The sequence below is a fragment of the Limulus polyphemus genome, unplaced genomic scaffold (assembly GCF_000517525.1).
Source record: "Limulus polyphemus unplaced genomic scaffold, Limulus_polyphemus-2.1.2 Scaffold1969, whole genome shotgun sequence".
NCBI classification, from domain to species: domain Eukaryota; kingdom Metazoa; phylum Arthropoda; class Merostomata; order Xiphosura; family Limulidae; genus Limulus; species Limulus polyphemus.
In genome coordinates, this window is record NW_013667579.1 from 123,580 (window position 1) to 143,911 (window position 20,332).

The following is a 20,332-nucleotide window of genomic DNA, read 5'->3' on the forward strand; positions in this document are numbered from 1 at the left end:
TATAATTACTGGGACAATTTTTATCACCTCCCTTGAAAAGAGGAGTGCCATTAGCTAACTTGTAATTCTCTGGTACCTGCCCACTATTCAAAAACTTACAAAAAAATCGTAGCAAGTGGTTGACATATCCAAAGTTGTTAAAGTTTAAAATATAGTCCCACTGACTTACAATGTAAAATCCGGGGTTCGATTTTTCCGGGATGGAAAAAATGTATATTGCTTATTATATATTTTTAAATAAATAAATCGTTTTTGGGAAAACGTAATTCAGCGTGTTCTGTAACATTAAAATGGGCCAAACTTGGCCCAATGATTATCGTGCCGGACTGTGGAGCTCAGGTTCCGTGGTTTGCGTCCAGGTACTGCTAAAAAAATGTAAATCGCGCTCTGCACTGTGGAACTGCGGTTGCGTCAAAAAAGTGAGGGTCAAACTCCACTTTATGATTTCACAAGAACTGACAGTGGGTGGTGCTGACTAGCTGTTTTCCATTTTATCTATCAGCTCAAAATATGGGACAGCTGGAAATAGATAGCCGTCATGTAGGTTTGCGTATAAGCCAACAAACAAATACACTATAAAGAGGACACAGTGACACTGTTTCTATAATATACACTTATCCTTATCTAATTTTTTGGCAATAAGATTAGAAACAAACAAACAAACCACTATTTCTCATTCAGTTAATGAGAAAAAATGTATTATTTCAGTCAACGTTTCGCCAGTGCTGCTTCATCAAGGATAGTAGTACAAGAACTATTAACCCTGGTGATGTCGCAATGGAGAAACGTTGTCTGAAACAAAACGTTTTTATCATTATTATGTGAAAAGGTAATTATTTCTCTCATTTCATTTGTTATTAGTCTGGATTTTACATTTTAATAAAAATAATGTTTTCTGTTATATCCATTCATTTATTTCAGACGTTTAACTGAAATAACATGAAAACTAAAAACAAGAAATAAATATACGATCCTTATTTTAATTCGTAACATATAATGATAAGATTTGAAAGTCTAAAATGTTAGCGCTCTCTCTTCATTCATAACAAGAGTAAATTTTCAAAACATTAAAATGCTGATTGTAGCTGGACGTACAAGGCTTAATTTTTTATCAACTATCAGATATCAACTACAGGTTCCATTGAATTTTATTTATTATTTTTTATTACTCAGTGCCATAATATTAATTAAAACATTATTTCTGCCAGGCATATAGCGTAATATTTAATCGATTTACAAAATATAATGTTATATCGTTGTTTGAAGACATTGTGTAACATCTTTCATTTCCCCTTACGGGCAAAAATAAAATTTGAGGTGAAAATGCGGTTCGTCGTGTGAGAGAAAGTGTAGCCACGTGGGGTAGTTGTGTTTTTGGTTGTAATTTAATTGTAGTTTTAAACGATTTAGCGAGAGGACTGTGCACTGACAAATAAAGTGTAAGCAAAATCTATCAGCTCATTATAGATAGAAAACGGAATTGGTGAGTTTATCAGTTTATGGATGTTTTGTTGCTTTTTGGTAATTGCGGGATATATAAACATAGATCCACCATATTGCGAGGACATTTTCCGAGCCCGAGCATTCTCGAATGAGAAGCCGATGCTATATCTTTTACAACTAACATTAAGCCTAATATACGTTAATAACACCGAGTCATGCTGTCGAGAGGGAAAACAACAACTAAATTTAAAATCTTTGAAACAGCTGAATAACAAAATTTTGTATAAGTTACAAAATCTTTCAGTTTACGATATTGAACAGGTAAAATGAGAGTAAACATTTCACGCACTATAGTATAGTATATATTTAGCAGAACTTTGGTTTCCTTTAGAAATTAGATGCTTTAAAGTTTAAGTCACTTTAACTTAAATTTACCCAAGTATTTGTTTTCTGTGTTTAAACTTTAACAACATTTTAAGTAATAATTTTAAATGCGTTTTACGTAAAAGAAAAATTCGTTAGCAGTAGTACTAGGAGTAAAACCAACAGTTAAAACAACCAGAACATAAAGTTATTAAAAAGTGAAACTGAATGTTAATACTAATAGGGTTTCACAAGAATCCATATCTCCAAGTTTCATTCTTACTTTTTAACATTTGTAACTTGTGTAAGACCTCTTCTAGGTTAGTGTGTTACTGTTAGTTTTCTGCTGTTGTTTTTTTATGCCTAAAACTGTACCTTAGAAATAAACACATATAGTCAAGTATATCATTATTTTGTTGAAATTAAGTTGTGCCAATAATTTTCATAAATATTTTAGATGACACCGAGTTTAATAAAACAAAGATGAAAATATTAGTTGTTTTAAAAGTTCTTTTTTGATTGTGAATTTGGAAGACTTTTTGATGTCTCTGATATTGGGTTCAGAAACTATTAAACAACCTCCTAAAGTTAAATCAGCCCCAATTTTTATTAAGGACATTTAGTACAATTATAGTATCTGCACAGTTATAGTATCTTAATTTGCTGTTGATGCTAGCCTGCTGTTATAATTATTTAATGTTGTAAACTTTTATTACCTATAAACATGAAAGAGGTTTGTTTATGCAGAATGTAAAAAGAGTAAAAGCCTTTTGCCGAGTGCACACCAAGGTGAAATAGGCTTGTTGAGCCTTCTGATTGAATCTAAATGTATATGGAGCTTTTACCAAAGCTGTTCAGAGTTTTCAGTAAGATAACTTTATATTCTAACAGACAACAAGGAACCATATGGCCAATTTTCTACAACCACCATACCCCAAATTTCACTTAGAAACTCCATGTCTTATATTCAAGTGTGGTTTAATGGTTAGTGTACTGAACTGTGAATCCAAGGGCTCACTGTTCATTTCCCATTCCTGCAAATCACATTTGGGACCAAGGGTGTATTATCAGAGTGATGGTCAAATCCCACTAGTCAGTAGAGTTGGGTAATGGGTGCTTTTCACTGTCTGTCTTATGCTAAGCGTATCAGTTCAAAATTAATAATGGCTAGTGCAGATAGCCTGCGAGTACCTTTTCTTAAGTTTCTAAAATCATAATCCTGTATCCAAACCTGATCTCTTGAAAGACCAAGACGTACCTTGCTGTCCGTATATTATGTTGCACCACATATAACAACTGAACGCAAGCAATTCCATAGGGAGTAACTAACGAAGGAGGTTCTACGTTCTAGGCCTGTTTTAGAGTTACTGTTATTCCCCACATTCATCACTCCATTTTTAGCTAGGTTATTTTTTCTTTGAAAATGTTTTAACAGGGTTGTTTAAATTTTTTTTTCATACCAACCTTGAACTCAAACAAACTTTGCTACCGAGAAAGATCAGCCACATTGGCAAATGAAAAGAAAACTTAGCACATGAGGTCAGGTCTGTATTTGTAATGAAGATTTGGTTTATGTGTATGTCTAATATTTGAAGTAACTGTTCACACAGAAGTTTCTAGGTGCTCATCTACTAAATGAAATATGTTCTTAAATGGTGCCTTTTCACACCCATCCTTAAGAAGAGTAAAAATTTAAATCCACTCTTTATCTCTAAAGAAACCATCAATCACTCTGTTAGAAAAATGCAGTTGTCTTAACTGGGGCCTAGCATGCATTTTCCAAATCTTAAGATAATGAGCTCTTATCCTGTTATCTTCATAATAAGGCACAGAAAAATCAGGGTATCTTTATCCTTTTAATGTCTTGGGTAATCTTGTAAACTTTAATAGGATCACCTCTCTCTCTCTTTTCTTTTCTCAAGAGGAAATCAGATAATTCTTCCATCCCTGGAATCATTGTAGTAGCCTTTTGAATATTTTTCAATTAGTCAGTATCCTTTCTTACGTAAGGAGACCACAACTGTGCATAGTATTCCAAGTGAGACCTTACTCCTGATTTGTATAGAGAGAGTATTACTCCTTCTCACATGTAATGAATATTTCTGTAAATACACCTAAAATTCTATAATCTTTACTACTAATAACAGAGCACTGCTCCTCTGTGGCACAGCGGTATGTCTGCAGACGTACAATGCTAGAAACTGGGTTTCGATCCCCGTGGTGGGCAGAGCACAGATAGCCCATTGTGTAGCTTTGTGCTAAAAAAAAAAAAATACAAACGGAGCACTGCATTTGTAGCTTGAGTTACTTTATCCACCACTATACCAAGTTTTTCTTCAGTCACACTTTTGATTGAGTTCCCACCTATATTAAATATAATCTAAATTATGGTAATGCAGGTGTATTACCTCAACATCCTCAGTACAGCTAGAAATACCCAATAGTTTAATGTCATTAGAAAACTTTACCATGTCCTTATCAATGTTATTAATGTAACTAATAAAAAAGCAAAGGCCTAAGCGTTGGTCTCTGAAGCATTCAAAATCTCCACCAGCAACAAGGACCTAGTTTGAGTAGATTCCATTAATAACATTGTGTTTTTTTTTACATTCACAGTTCAGTCTTTCCCCAGTCTCTGCTTTTGTAATTTTCTTGGTTAATTTTATGCGTGGTACCTATCAATAGTTTTTTTGAAAAACCCATGGGAACATTTCTATTGTCCAGATAACAAGAAACATTCTAAAAAAAAAAGAAGATAACATGAATCCATGTTGGCTTTCTTTTATGGTATCATATTTCACTAAATGATTTTGTAAAGCTTTTTTTTTTATCAGATATTTAACTTTTTCCTACTACCGAAAGAAGATTAATTGGTCTGTAATTTCCATGGCAACTCTTATCACCCCATTAAAAAAATAAAGTAATATTAGCAACTCGTCTCCAGTCCTCAGGCACCCGTCCCTCTGTTGACCTAAAAAAAACGTAAGAGAGGCTCGTGTTTCTGTTGTTAACCTCCTTTAAATCCCTGGGGAAAATTTTGTTTGGACTTGGTGTTTTATCAATTTTAAATCTAATTCTTACTCTTTACTCTGATCAAAGCAATTCCAAAATCTCCCATAGGATGCTCATGGTCAGTAGTATTGCTAATGTTCTCTCTTGTAAAAACAGAATAAAACACTTAAAAGTTTGGCCATTTCATAGTCCTTAACAAAAACCTTGTCATCTACATCCTTTAAAAGCCCCAATCTTACAATCTCAATTTTACCATTTTGCTTACCTTTAACACACACAAAAATTGAGGACACCAAAATAACAGATGAAAGATAAGGAAATAACATTTAAAAGTTAAAAAAGAAATAAACAACTTTATTATAGTAGAACATCAGAAGGGTTTTGTTATTGGTATATTTTTGTGGGCCTGGGCATGGTCAGTGGCTAGGGCACTCAACTCACAATCTGAGGGTCATGGGTTTGAATCCCATCCTACCAAACATGCTCACCCTTTCAGCCATGGTGGCAGTATAATGTAGTGGTTAATCCCACTATTCGTTGGTAAAAGAGTAGTCCAAGAGTTGGCAGTGGGTGGTGATGACTAGATGCCTTCCCTCTAGTCTTTCACTGCTAAATTAGGGACAGCTAGAACATATAGCCCTTGTGTAGCTTTACACAGAATTAAAAAAACAACCAAACATACTATTTTTGTGGGGTCTTAGCTTCAAAACTCCCCTGAGAGACATTGCCAAATCCTTGTGTGTAGTGTTATTTATTTCCTTCTAGTGCCCTAGAACATGAAAACAACACCATTTGGTAATTTGGAACTGAAATCATGAGTTTAAACCACTGAAAAATATATGCTGATCAGTTAAAAAACAAGTGCTTAATTTTATTCTGGAAAGTTGATACAGGATTAGTATTATTATCTCGCATCAATTAATCAAATAGAACCTGTTAGGCTTCCCGAAACAGATACTATACGTATAACATTTCAAACCTGCTTGTCAGTATTCCAGTCCCATTTACTTGAGTTGGATTTTTACCTTTTTTTTTGATATGTTTTTTTTTTTGTATAACACATGTTTAGAGTGCTCGAGCCTCAGAAATGTGGGTTAAAAAAGGGTTCCTGGGATCTATTTATAGAAATTTTGTATTTAAGAGATGGTTATTGTAACTTGTATAATGCTCTTGTGAAAACTGCATTAAGTTTTGTATTTATTTCTTGCTGGTTATACATCAGCATGTTGGGAACAGAAAGCAAAAATAAATTATTAGAAGGATACATGGGAAAAACATTGAGCTTCAAAGAGAGAATTTATGTTTTTTGGAGTACATAAAACTATAAGTGATTTGGTTCAGGTGTTCAAATACGTTTGTATAATCTGCACGTGCGTGGTCTGTTTGAACGGTGGAACGTAGAGGTTGGAAATATAAATGTACAGATGATTCAGCTGTTCAGCTATGATCTGTCTTGTGAATGTACAAGTTTGAAACACTAAATTTGGGATAACAATTTAATCTTTTTTTTTTTTTTTCTCTGACAGAATTATTTCTCTTAGTGTTTGAAACTTCCAGAATAGTTTTCCCAATGATATGAAGTGTACTGTTTCGTACATAAGTAGTTTAAAAAAAATTTGTTTAAAAAGATATTGGATTCCATAGATAATGAGACTCGCTTGAACTGACACAAGTTTTGTGGTTGGAGAATACGGCATATGCTCGTGTTGGGTGGAGTTTTAAAATCATACCCACATTGCAGATTCATGATAATGTTAATTGATTAATATCATATAACATACTTCTCTTAAACCTTGATAAAGTCTCACTTGAAATGAAACGAACTATTTGATGGATAAAATCCAGAACTTTGTTGACAGTTTTACCTAAATGTTTGTTTAACATGTAATTGTTGTAAAGTTTTTCAACCTCTACCAACCTTCTATTCACAAGTACAGGTTATAAAATACGATTGAATAAACAATAAAAACCACAAGTGAGAACAGAAGTTGTAGTTAATAACTATAAGGAACAATTATGTAAGGAAGGAAGCTAGGTTTCTGTGGTTTATAAGTACAGGGTGTTCAAAAAGTCTGGAACCATAGAAACTTCAACAAATTTTACTGTTCCACATGCTGTCCTTGTAATTCGAAACAAGTTTGGAAATATTATTCTCATTCTCTTTGAACACTGTGAAGCATATTTGAGTCATTATCAATGGTCCAACACTCGTCTTAGGTTTGTTGTTTCAGATGTTCAGTGTCCCTGATCTTCTTTGTACACACATGCCTTGAGCAGTCCTCAGAAAAATAAATCAATGGGAGTCAAACCCAGAGATCTTGGGGCACATTCCTGATTATTACATCTGCCCATCCAATATCCTGGGAAGGTGTTATTCAACCAAGCTCAGAAATTAAAAAAAAACTGCAAATGATCTATGGTTCTAGACTTTTTGAACATCCCGGAGAGTGTGTTTTCTGATGCTCATGTATTTATTACTCTTAACAAAATAATAATTCTAGAGTTCAGACTGTAGTGTGAACATTAAAAATAACTAAAACATGACCTTGAGTTTTTTTTTTAGTTTTAAAGATAATTAACTTCTGTTGAATGTGAGAAATCTTGTTTATTACATAAGCTCATGGATAAGGAAATTTGGTCGTTATTATATTGTTACACACTATATTTTCAGATTTTCATAAAAATCAAAAAGAAAAGGTTTTGAAACCAAGAAGTTGAGACTAATGGCAGGGTTATCTCCACGCACAATTGCTGTGTGTGCTATCCCTGCTCTTATTGCCATTTTGTCCATTATTTGGTTGAGGAAAAACCGAAAGAAATCACCTAAACGGGACAGAAGTCTTGTAAACAAACATCTAGAACAGGAAAGAGAAGGTGATTTACCTTTCGTTGCTCCAGTTGCATTTCCAACAACCACTAGGACTCTATCAGGAGGTGAAGAAGATGTCTCTAAAATACTTGCTACGAGAAACTTAAATGAAGAGTTTGAAGGATTGCATAAAATATGCAAGGAGGATGAATTGTGTCAGGTTCGTGATGATAAGTTGTATGAATCAGAGAATCCAAAACAGAAAGTTGAGCCAGAAATTGTGAGAAAACATGTTATCAAAGATGAATCTTACCCAAAATTAAGTGGTATTATTACACCGAACAAAGAGAGGGAGTTAATTAATGAAATCATTCATGCTGATAAGCAGTGCGGTGATAAAGGAGACACTGAAAGTACTTCACTGCAGCCTCTATGTATCGGCAAAGTTCTTGATCAGGATTTTGCTAGTAGTGTATCTAAGAGTTCGGGGGAAAAACCAGAGATCTCTGAAGAAAATATCGATTTGGCTGAAATCATCACAGTACAGTATAATAAAAAACAAACCAGAAAAAATGAAAGTGCCGTATTTACCAATGCAGAAACAATAGATGAAGAACATCTATTTGATGAAGAACATGTTAAAAAAAACAGTGAAAAGAATGAAAGTGAGAGAAATTTTCAAGAAGATGCTAAGAAGAATGTTACAGATGATTCTCTCACCTTTGTACTGAAAGAAAGTATACATTTCCCCTCAGACATCGGCATTAATAAGTCAGAGTTGAACATGTTAAGAACTTCTGTGGTTTCAGGAAATCATGGTAGTGTTGATGATTTACGACACAATTCAGTTTCGTGGACAGAGGAATGTGCACAGCTTCCAGAACTCTGTAAAGAATCGCTTGATAGTCATTTAATAAATGCAGAATCAACAAAAAATTTCTTAATTTCTGCTCATTTGAGTAAACAAAATGGCATACAAGATCAAACTGATCACGTGACCCGCATCTATGAAACGCATGTAATCAGAACAGATGTTAATTCAGAAGTTCAGGAAGTTCAAACTGTAAACGTGGAAGGTGATAAACAAAAAAAATTGCACTTATCTCAGTTGAAAGATGATAACGACGTATCCTATACAGAGGATACAGATTGTACAATTCATAAATTGGACACTCGTACAGTTTCATACCAGAATCCTCAGGTACGCTCCGAATCACATACCCACAGTGCTGTTCCTATCTATGATGCAAGTAACCTTTTGGACGTAAGAAATGTTGACAGTCCGCCTCATGGTACATTGTCTGATGGCTTAAGCGAGGTAAGTTTCATTTTTCTCAATTGTTCCAAGTCTGTTTAGTAGCATTTATATACTCGTGCAACTCGTATCAAAATAAACCTTTTCTGCCTAACTTCGGACTAATTTGTATATCATCTTAATAAAGAAAAGTATTAATTTAGAAACCAATATCTTTTATGATTAATCATGTTTTTATTTGAAATAATATTAAACGCTGTCAAATGCTACATTACATAAGCAGCCCCACGTGGTGAGTCTACAGTTTTTTGGGGCCTCAGTATGCTTCCCTCAGTCCACCAGTGGCTCAATAATAAGTCTGAAAGTTTATAACACTGAAAACATGGTTTATATACCCCAACATATCATTGGTTAACATTGCATTTAACAACAAAACAAAACAAAGACCCCCCCCCCCAACAACAAAAAAATCACTTGTATTTGTGGCTACTTTGATATTCAGTTAGTGAATACCTAAGTTACGTCATGCTCTTTACTTCATCTATATATAATTAAGTATATAACAATTGTATGACTTTTGACTGAATCTTGTTTTATTATTTAAAGCGTTTTTGACATTAGTGCAATATTACATAAGGAAATTAAAAAAAATGTTACTAAAATATTTGTGGTTCATTATTGTGTATAAAGTGAGCATGGAAACAAGATGTTCAAGTGGTGGAACTTAGTATGGTGTTCTTTGATATTATTCACTACTCTTCAGTAAATCAAAAGTATCAGAATGATAATGTCATGGTTGCTTGAATTTAAAATGTTTTTCAAGCAAAAGAAAATTGAAATGGTCTGAATGCATTTTCAAGTTGGCAAAGCATGGTTGTAATTAACTCAATTTTCATTAATATTAGGGCAATTATATTTTTTAACACAGCGTTCTATATCTGGTCCCTTACAGATTTTCAAGAATTAGAAACAGTAGTATTCCAACCATACAATGCTCACTGTATCCATTATGTGATTGGAATTACCACTGTTATCCATAAGGGACTAGATATGTAATGCAGTGTTAAAACTTACAAGTCTAAATTTAATGTCTAAAGACAAGTAAATTAAAAGAGGGTTGAAGTCAAAATGGTGGCAGCGTCCTTTGATTGTATGGAAACTGAGAATAAGATTTGATGAAAGATTGAGGTGATATCTCGAAGTCACTTTTCTCGATAGCTATTGTACTTTTATAAATTATTGTCTTATAAGTGACAGCCTTAAAAACCAAGTATTGTTTTTGTTTTGTTTTTTGGTATTTTTTGTTTAAAATGTAAGTACGAACATCTGTGGAAGTTGTACTTTCCGCATACAGGTTCTGCATTAGAAGTCAACAGCAAACCACTAAAGACTCTTTACTACATGCGAGGAGTAATTTGACAGCTTCAGAATTACCCAATTCATGATTCTAGTCTGGATGTTAGAAAAGAAAAAATTTCTTTTAACACAAAAGTGAAAGAATAAAAAAGAAAGCTTGAATTAGTCTCCAAAAGGTATATTATTTATTAGAAAAACTATATTCGAAGAAGTTTACTCTTGTTGTTACTTAAGAACGGAACGCTATCAAAAAGTAAGCTACATTTACCACCATTTGCCTTAAAATTAAGTTTTGTTAACATAATTATCATGGGTTAAACTTTTGCTTGTAAACTAGTAAAGTGTACTTTTTGCAAGAGAATAATACCAAAAAATGCATCTAAATATGACTTGTGTAATACATTAGCACATGCTCGTTAAAACTGTTTCCCAGAAACGTATGATAGTGTTTCCTTTCCTACTGTTGTGAATGTTATTTTTCTTTCTCATGGTGCATGATAAAAATGGACAGAAAACTTTTTCTGCCTGCAAGTGAAATAATTGTTCACGTTTTTGACTTTTTTACAATACATTTACCAAAATACCAAAACAGTACAGTATTAGTGAAAGATAAATGAAAAGCATTGTGTGATAGTATCAGTTTTTGTATATCTTTAACAATAAATTTTAAGAAAGAAAAAATCTTATGTTAGTCTTCTGTTGTTTCGCACGACATTATTCGCATCTTCATACAGTTTGCTATTTGACTTTGCTACAGGGATTCCAGGTTTGGCCTCAAATTTTCAAACTGGATAAGCCAAACTGCTACAAAATTTATAAGTCAAATTAAACCTTGATAATTGAAACATTATAATCCACGATGAAATCAAAACATTGCCGGTTTTTCTTAACCCTTTAGGGATCAAGTGACAGTGGTAAAGGAGGTAGCGATATTCAGTTTGGAGCTGATTCTTTACAAACATCGCAGGCTGAATCGATGATCACTGTGTATGAGTTTGAAATCCCCCAAGATCTTTGTGGTCGCTTGATTGGACGGCAGGGAAAACATGTCAATTACATTAAAAGCTGTTCGAATGCTAATGTATTCATCAAAAGACATCTTTTCAATCCTCGCATGAAACTATGTGCTATTGAAGGTGAGAATTAGGTAGTTTTAGTTTGTTTTTTTTTGCTGTGTTTAGTTTCAAGTATAATGAATCTTCTATTTTTTTTTAACACACGAAAAGTTAATAATACAGTATTAAGTCACAATTCTACTATAACTGGTTATGGAGGAAGTATGCAGAGAATTTTAGGCCTGAGACAATGTGAATAAGTATTGTTTTCAAATAGTTCTGGAGAAAAAAAGATTTTATGTAGGTTCCATGTTTTATAGATTTTTACATGTATTTTTTAAAGAAATGTGTGTTGTGGATCTGAATGATTAAAGTTGTATCAACTAAGTCTGTTTTGTGTCTTATTAAATGATTAAAATTGTATTAACTAAGCCTATTTTGTGTTTTAGGAACACATACTTATATAAATTTTACTCCAGGTACAGAAGCAGACATCAAAACTGCTCTACATTTAATTAGGAAGAAGTTTCCTCTGACTCACTATCCCACGGTTACTCTTGTTCAAGTTAATGTTCCTCTTACGTGTGGTATTCCTGTACCAGAGACTTTGCAGGTAAAGGGGGTACACTTACTGATCACAATAACTATGTATGAACGTATGCTGAATAGCTTGCATAAGGAGAGTAAATGAAATCTGTTTGATATTTATGTAGATGTAAAAAAAAATGAAATTACCAGTTTTAATTTTTACCTTCTTTTTCCCAATTTAAATTTTACATACATAGATATAATTGTGCATGTTTGTATATATGCATGCATACAGAATTTCTTTAATGCTATTTTAGATTTTACAGGTTTGTGTAGCTCCCACTGTTGCTTCTAGTGTTGATTTACAATAAAAAAAAATTAGCTGCATTACTGTTATCATATAATGTATAAAATACATGGAGAATTTGTTCCTCTTTACAGCTTCTTCTTCCAGAAGGGGTATCATGTGATACCATTTTGTCCAGCATGGTTACAGCTGGTCACTTTTTTCTTCAGCAGCCAACACACCCAACTTACCCATCTTTGAGCCAACTTGACCAATGTATGACTACATGTTACATACAGGTGGACACTCCTCCCCTTCCTCAACCTGTCGAAGGTACAAACAAATTTTCAAACTAATTAGGAGGGGTTTGAAATGTAAAGTAATACATGTACCCAATCATTATTGGTGTTAGTGGCCTGTACAAGTATCTAATTCTAACTACTATTGAGTTACTGTTTAAAAAATGAAGTAGGGACACCTTTTTTTTTGCTTGAGACAATATGGAGTTGGTATTCTTAATGTTTAAAAAACAGTCTTATGTAGGTTTTATATTTGGTTGATTTTTTACATGTATTTTTTATTTCTACTTAAGACATTGTGTTAGTAATTATAGTAGTTGTATTAACTTTATCTGTTTTGTATGTTGTTAATTAAAGAAAAAGTAAGTAATTAAAAACTGAAGGCTACTACTGACAACAATGGTTGAAATCTGATTGTCACAAACTTATCATTGAGTAAAAAATAATTTATGACACATTTCTTATGAGAGAAAGTATTTTAGTAGGTGTGATGAAACTTTCTTTTTTCTCACTCTTCTCAGTTTTGGTCTATTTTAGCCAATACACACGCCATTGGTAACTTTTGTTAGGCCAAAGCTAATAATGTGTTTAAGCTTGTTTTAAAAAAACTTTGTCAGTTTCCTTGGTGACTACACTTTTTAAACATTTAAAAACTCTGCACACTGCAGGGATTCAGAAGTAAGAAGAACACAAGTAAAATGTAATTCTTTACGAATGTTCACAGGAATCAACTTATAGCACTGTATGCTGTTATGTTTGACATCTGTTTGTTCTGTCTGTGACAGCAGTATCTCTACTTTCATTTCCCGATACAAACAGTAATGAAGTTAGGTTTGGCACACCTGGCTCCCGAGTTTTTGGGCTGGCTCCTAGATCTGAAAATATTTGTCGAGGCCTGGTCTAATGACACATTAGATATTCATAAATTTACAACAAAGCTTTTATCAACCTCTGTTGTTTTATTACTGGGACTGACTGAGACATAGATGGATCTTCTCATGGACTTTTTCACACGAGGTGATGAGCTTTCTACCCCAGTTTAATGTTTGACTGTCTGTAAGTTTGGAATGGAATATGCAAAATGTTATAAAAACGATATCTATGTATGTAAATAGGTGCAATCGAAGTAATTATTGTTATTTTTACCCCATTCAAAGCAAGTGTAGTATGTGCAGCTCCCATGATGGGAGGATGGTTCAGAGCCCAGATAATGTATGTACATGAAAACATGGAAGAGTGTGACATCAAATTTGTAGATTATGGAGGATATTCAAGAGTTCCAGTATCTTCTTTGAGACAGATAAGGTAATGTAAATCTATATATTTGAAATGTTGAGATATTTTTTTTTAAACTGGAAAAAAAATGACCTGAAACTTGATGATTATGTTTGAGTTTTAATAATTACTTTACTGCTCACTGATTTTTGACAGTGGATTGTATTAATTTGCCTGGTGATGATATATAAAATAATCTTTAATGATTTTATTCAGAATGGCTTGATTGGGGTCCAATCTTCAGTTTTCAAAAATCTGTTTGGTGCATGTAAATGTAATTTACAAAACTTTCTTAATGAAATTCCAATTTTTGGTATCATTTTACCAAGATAGGTGAACCAAATATGCCATTAAATGTTATGAGAAACATCTGCAACAAAAAAGAACCCATTACTGTCTTTAATCATGCTAGTTCGAGAGTAAAAAAGCTTGTTTCTGAAGACTAGTAACAAGAAGTTTTCATGAGATACTGATTAGGCTTAGATACCATGACTCTAAAGATATCTTCATAAGCAATTTCAACAGTTTAATAAACAATTCTTATTTAGTATTTTGTGTTATTTTAAGAAGAAAAAAAACACAATAGAAATAGCTATAATTATTGAAACAATTATTTTTTATTCATAACCCCACAATAAATTAATTATATATGAATATCAATTAAATCTTCTACTGATTACCACTCAAGTAACGAGAGAAATACACAAGCATCATTGGGGAACACCAACTCATTTCACTGTTCAAACATAAGTAAAAGATTAAAACCATTTCAAACTTAATGGTTAAAGTAAATGCTTCTTGAACATACTGAATGTATTTGAATTTTTTTTTCAGTATTTCGATAACTATAAATGGACTGAAGATCATAATAATTATTTCATGATTTAATAGCTCAAAAACAAGTAAAAAATGCTCAAAATTACACAATCACATAAAAAAAAATATCCACAAAATGTAATATTTATTATAAAAAGAATCCAAAATGCTTTTTGAAATTTTTTCAATGGTACAGAAATGCTTTGGTCAATGCATTTTACTGAGAAATCTTGCCCATTTACACAGTCAATCCAGTCTGTTTTCTTCCCGTTTCAGGGTTAAAAAAAAACTCCAGCCATCACTTAAGTTTTACATAATTTATACTCATGGAGGGACACCCAACAAATATTGAATTATGTGAATAACACTTGTTCACACGACTTGCCTTTTCCCAACATTATTTCCTGTTTGAAAAATAGATGAAATCACACTAAACCCATCCCTTTTTTCCTTTCAGTTTTGAGGCTGATCAGAATTGGAATTGTTTTTACATAATTGTGTGTTGCTATGTGACAATATAGAAAGCCCACATGTGTATGCATACAATGCTGAACTACAGTTAACTCTTGCAAAAAAATCGAACAAGATGGCCAAGTATAATGTTCAAACAAATAATAAGCTTGGTCAGATAAATCTTTGTTCATATTAAAGGTAAACTGGTCTCCACCTCCACCCACATTATAATTTCTCTCCCCTGTATTACAAATGGCTCCAAATCCTTTTGAGGCAAATTGTAAAAGGTTGGAATCTTAACATTTTTACACTTAACAAAACCTTAAATTTGAAGCTCAATCTATAATTCAGTTCACCATTTGTTGTTCCAGTTTTTGGAAACTTCAACTCTCACCAGTAAATCTAAACAAGAGAAAACTTATTTTTAGTGCCTAAAACAGTTTGTCTGCTAAATAATTTTGAGGATTAAATTAGAAACGTCAGTTCTACATATTCTTCAAGTCCTTTATTTTATGTTCAGGGTGTTCCAGAAGTCTGGACCCATAGGGAAAAATACATAATTTATTTTAATTTATTTATTATTCAAATTGAATGCCATTAACAGCCATACACATATCAGTTTTTGGTATACTGTGCCGTCAGCGTATTTTCTTTCCTGAAACATGTACAACTGACATTAGAAATGTGTTTGTTTAACTTTAAGAATCTATTTTCCCCATGGGTCCATACTTCTGGGACACCCTGTACATAAATTCTCCGTTGTGAGTAAAATACAGCTAAAAACATATAATAGGTCAAATGTTGTATGGCTTGCGATGTGAGTGGCCTCTGAAGAGATGATCTAAAAAATTTTCTTCTGTCTAATTCTTCTCTTCTTCAGGGTTGATAAAACGTGATTGACTTCTCTAGAAAAATTCTGATTTTGGTTCCATAGACTTAGGTCTTTGTTCTATTTGCATTTCAATGTCAGGAAATGTAACTGTTGCCACAAATATAAATCTAAACTTGTACTAAATTACAAAATGTGAAATCAAAAATGCAATGCTTCATGGAAATTCAGATCAGCTGGCTAGTTATATCTAATAAGGAGTCATATCTTGTGAACCTTTTTTTGTTGTGTGTGTGTAATAATTGACAACAAAAGTTAGTGTGATGCTACAGTTCACCACTTTCCATACTCTCAAACAGGATGTGACTTCTGAACAACCCTGTACAATTATACATTTTTGATATAATTCTTAAACAAAATTTATCTGAAATTATAGTGATATCCAAAGGTTTTACTACAAGAAAGAAAACTTGAAACTGCTATGAAAATAGCTAATACAGTGAAAGACATTGTTACTACAGTTATTTGTTTTTGTAATATTTGAACGAAAGTTTATTTTTTTAGTATGTAATGTAAAAAAATTAATCCCTCATTGCAAATTTATTTATGAATTTTAGAAGTTAAAAAAATGTTCATAATCTCTAAGACTATTTATTGTCTCTCTCTTGCTTAACAGGAGTGATTTTATGACATTGCCTTTCCAGGCAACTGAGTGTTATCTGGCAAATGTAAAGCCTATAAATGGTGAGATTTTTTTTAAATATGTACTTTTTTTTTACACTTAAAACGTCTTTAAGTTAAAGGGTTTAACATTGAAATTTTCTTAGTATTTAACAGATTTTGATTACTTGACATTTGACTGTCCACACCAGCACTTCATAAATAATGGATATAAGATAACATTAGTGTTGCTTTCTACCTTATCATAACTGCAGTGCATAAGTTATGGCGAAATAAAAACTAAAAGTGTAGTGTAGGCTACATACCTTGCTATATCTTCTAACCCTTCTATGTTTTTACTTATGTCTCAAAAAAAGATTGATAAGGATTTGCAACCTTAATTTTTAAACATCAGTAAAACTATGGATTTGCAATGCTAAAATCTGGGGTTCAGTTCCCCGCAGTGGACACAACAGATAGCCCACATGGCTTTGTTATAAAAAAAAACAAATAAATTAATTATTATCAAAATCAAAGCACTTCCTTGTTTTTCTCACCATGTGAAGCTTTTTCCGCAGTAGTTTTGAAATGAAAGTTGTACCCACTATAATTATTCATCTTCAGCTGTGCCATTAAAAGTACAATATTTCCTCAGGAAAAAACTAAGGCTTTTATTAAAACCCTACCTCTGAAAATGCTAGGTTGCTCAGAGAGAATAAAAAATACTATATGTTGTTTGCCTCAAATAAAGCCAGGCTGCATGGAGGAAATAAAAAAACGTGTGTTATGGATTCAAATATGACCCTGTCTTAAATTTAACAAACCTCCTGGCTTTATTTTAATAACATTATACTCAGAAGTACACGTGCAACTGAAAAGTTACTGTAAACTGAAATTTCTTTATAAACAAAATTGTCACAAAAAAAAACTATCTGAAAAATTAGTTCACAAACTCTTGAGAAAAAACAGAAATATTCACCTATCTCCTCTTTCCATTCAGTGAAACAAGAAGTTATATTTTACAGAAAGTATCAGCATGACATTATTTATGTAAATTTACTTATTAAGTAAAAACTAAAAGAAACTTTGTGATGGTCTTAGAATGACAAGCCTGATAATTGTCATAGCATAACATTAATATTTAAGAGTAATTTCTATCGCCATTAGGGAACTACTATGTAATTTCAAGGTGTCTAAAATTCATTTACTTTATTTTGTGAAGATGAAGTTGCATGGTCTCTAGAAGCTTGTGCCACGTTTGAAGAATTAGCTCAAGGACAGATTCTCCAAGCTATGCTCGTCGCATACGCTGAAGACGGTGTTCCATATGTTCATCTGTACAGAGTTCAAGGGTTATCGGTAAGTTCAACTATCAGTATTGTATTACAAAAGCGTACACATTTTTTTATAAGTGGAATTTGTTGCACTCAAATTGTTCAATAGTCCAAGTGTTTTTGTGATTAAACCCTAATTAAAAATTGGGGGAGGGTGGGCTGTCTTCAAAGTTTCCAGTTTTATGTAATTGTTCAGTTACCCTAATCATTTTTATATTACTTTTTATAAATCTGAAGCTCCTGGAACTTGTTACTGTCATATATTTCTCTCTCAATTGTGTATTTCATATTATTTCTGTATCTTATAAAATTTATGGTCTTCAAATCTCTGATCTGCTCTGTTTCCAATTTATTTTTAGGCTTTTTGACCTAGTAATAAAACTTTTCTCCAAATGTGTAGGGTTATGTTTTTCCTTCACTTATCACTTACATTATAAGATTTATATTAACTGAGGGATTTTTAAATATATATATATTTTTTAAATGTTGTATATCAATCATAAACTGGTAAATTGTTTTAAATTTCCTTTGTTTCAGACATTGTTCATCAATCGTGAACTAGTGAATCGTGGAGTAGCACAGTGGATTGAACATCAGGGTTGATTTCATTTTCAATTCTGTTTCCATTATTTTTCGCGTGCGGCAGCATCGTTCAAATCTTTTGTAACAATCAACCATGAGAGTAGCTAATGTTTCCTGTTTAAGGTAGTAGCTGACAAGTGTGTGACGAACTCGGGTATTCTGTCTTTGACTTAATACTACAGAATGTCATTTTCATTTCTGGTAATTTATGTGTGAATCTTTTGTGATCTATAATTTATAGTAGCGTGTGGTATAATGGTACAAATAGACGTTTGAATTGTTTTTCTTTAGTTTTGGGAGTGAGAGCCTTTTTTCATAGTTGATGATTTATCTACTAGCTGAATGGTTTTGCTTGAATGTTATGTATAGTGATTTAAAACTTTAATTAGGAGTTAGAATCACAAGAACTTTAACAGTGATAAACTTTATTATTATTGAGTAATTTTGAAGTTAGCATTCAATATTGTATAGTTTGGAGTTTTAGTTTTAAACATTTTTCCGGAAGTAACTACAAACTTGCCAAGACTTCAGCACGTTAAAGAATTGTAGATGTTATTAGTTTGTATATTATAGACACAGGTTAGAATATCATAACATTTTACCACATTTTTTATGGTATTCATTATTGATGAAAACTGAATACTTTATTTTCCCAAATCATCAAGTTTTTTCTTGTATAGATGAGAAAAATTAGTGTTACAGTATCTTTCATTTTTGTAATTTTTTTATTTTTCCAAACAAAAGTATTGAAATCATTTTTTGTATGTAGTATAATGCAGTTTCATGAGAAAATGTTCCAAGATAAAGCAGCTTACAGATTCATGAGATGTTCTAAGATAAAGCAGTTTACAGTTTCATGAGGTGTTGTAAGGTAAAGCAGTTTACAGTTTCATGAGAATATGTTCTAAGATAAAGCAGTTTACAGTTTCATGAGGTGTTGTAAGGTAAAACGTTTACAGTTTCATGAGGTGTTGTAAGGTAAAGCAGTTTACAGTTTCATGAGAATATGTTCTAAGATAAAGCAGTTTACAGTTTCATGAGATGTTCTAAGATAAAGCAGTTTATAGTTTCATGAGTAGATGTTCTATAAAGAAATAGAAATCCCATTTGCTAAAAGCATGAAAATGAATTCAAGAAATTAACAACGTAAAGTCTGGAGTTAAAAGGTCGCATATAATTTAAAATTTGAAAATAATTTATTTTTTCTCCAAAATATCATTTAACCTTAATATGTCTGTGTTGATATAAACGTGTTGCTCAGTTGAGTTCAATAATTGTTTAGGTAAAAATGTTCTCATAAAAAAAAAAAGATATTTAAACTTACAAGCACTAAAACAAATATATAGTATAAAATTAACTTTTGAAAGATAATAAGAATAAGGAGTTATCAATCTTTTGATAAGCATTCTGTGAAATAAATTTTAGATTTTATTAATAGTTACGCTTTATAGTATGCAAATGTACTAGCTAAAAAAAAATAGAAATTTAGATAACACTGGTATAGAAATGTAATATTTTTATGATGAAGGATTGAGCTCATAATACAGCAGTTTAGTAACTGATGTAATATTTTCTCTGCTGGTATATATTGATATTAAACTTCTAATTTATTGATTTTAAAGTGATTTTTTTAATATAAAGCTGAATATTGAACTCCAGTGTAGCAACCACTGGTTTACTGTTTTGTTCTTAGTTCTCCGGTGAAGATATAACATGTTAAAGAATTGATATAAATGATTACTCTTTCGGCCAGAATTACTAAAAGCGTGTTGACATGGTAACCCTTCACTTAAAATAATTGTGTAAGATGTAGAATATATTTAATTTGAACAGCATTAAAGGCAATATTAAAAAAATAATAATAATATTCAAAAATGTTGTACCATAATTTGTACAGAATTATAAAAGCCCCTGGTGGCCTAGTGGTGAACTTGAATTAGCAATTTGATCGAAATATTTCAAATAGACATATTAAGT

At 32.1% G+C, this 20,332-nt stretch overlaps 1 protein-coding gene across 5 annotated transcripts; it reads left to right on the top strand.

Moving 5' to 3' along the window:
• The first annotated feature begins 1,332 nt into the window (after positions 1-1,332).
• LOC106465514 lies at positions 1,333-19,719 on the top strand. Of its 5 annotated transcripts, none has more exons than XR_002612000.1 (10): positions 1,333-1,483; positions 7,490-8,945; positions 11,137-11,374; positions 11,773-11,906; positions 12,263-12,440; positions 13,564-13,711; positions 16,456-16,523; positions 17,662-17,798; positions 18,311-19,299; positions 19,334-19,719. XR_002612000.1 is itself a non-coding variant. In XM_022393424.1 (9 exons), the coding sequence occupies exons 2-9, from the start codon at positions 7,542-7,544 to the stop codon at positions 18,374-18,376; spliced, it is 2,373 nt and encodes a 790-aa protein (XP_022249132.1). In that variant the 5' UTR covers positions 1,333-1,483; positions 7,490-7,541; the 3' UTR covers positions 18,377-19,718. The 5 variants fall into 5 exon arrangements, 3 of the variants coding, with proteins under 3 accessions (XP_022249132.1, XP_022249134.1, XP_022249133.1); XR_002612001.1 differs by having other exon boundaries at positions 18,311-19,216; positions 19,252-19,719; XM_022393424.1 differs by having other exon boundaries at positions 18,311-19,718.
• Positions 19,720-20,332: the final 613 nt, after the last annotated feature.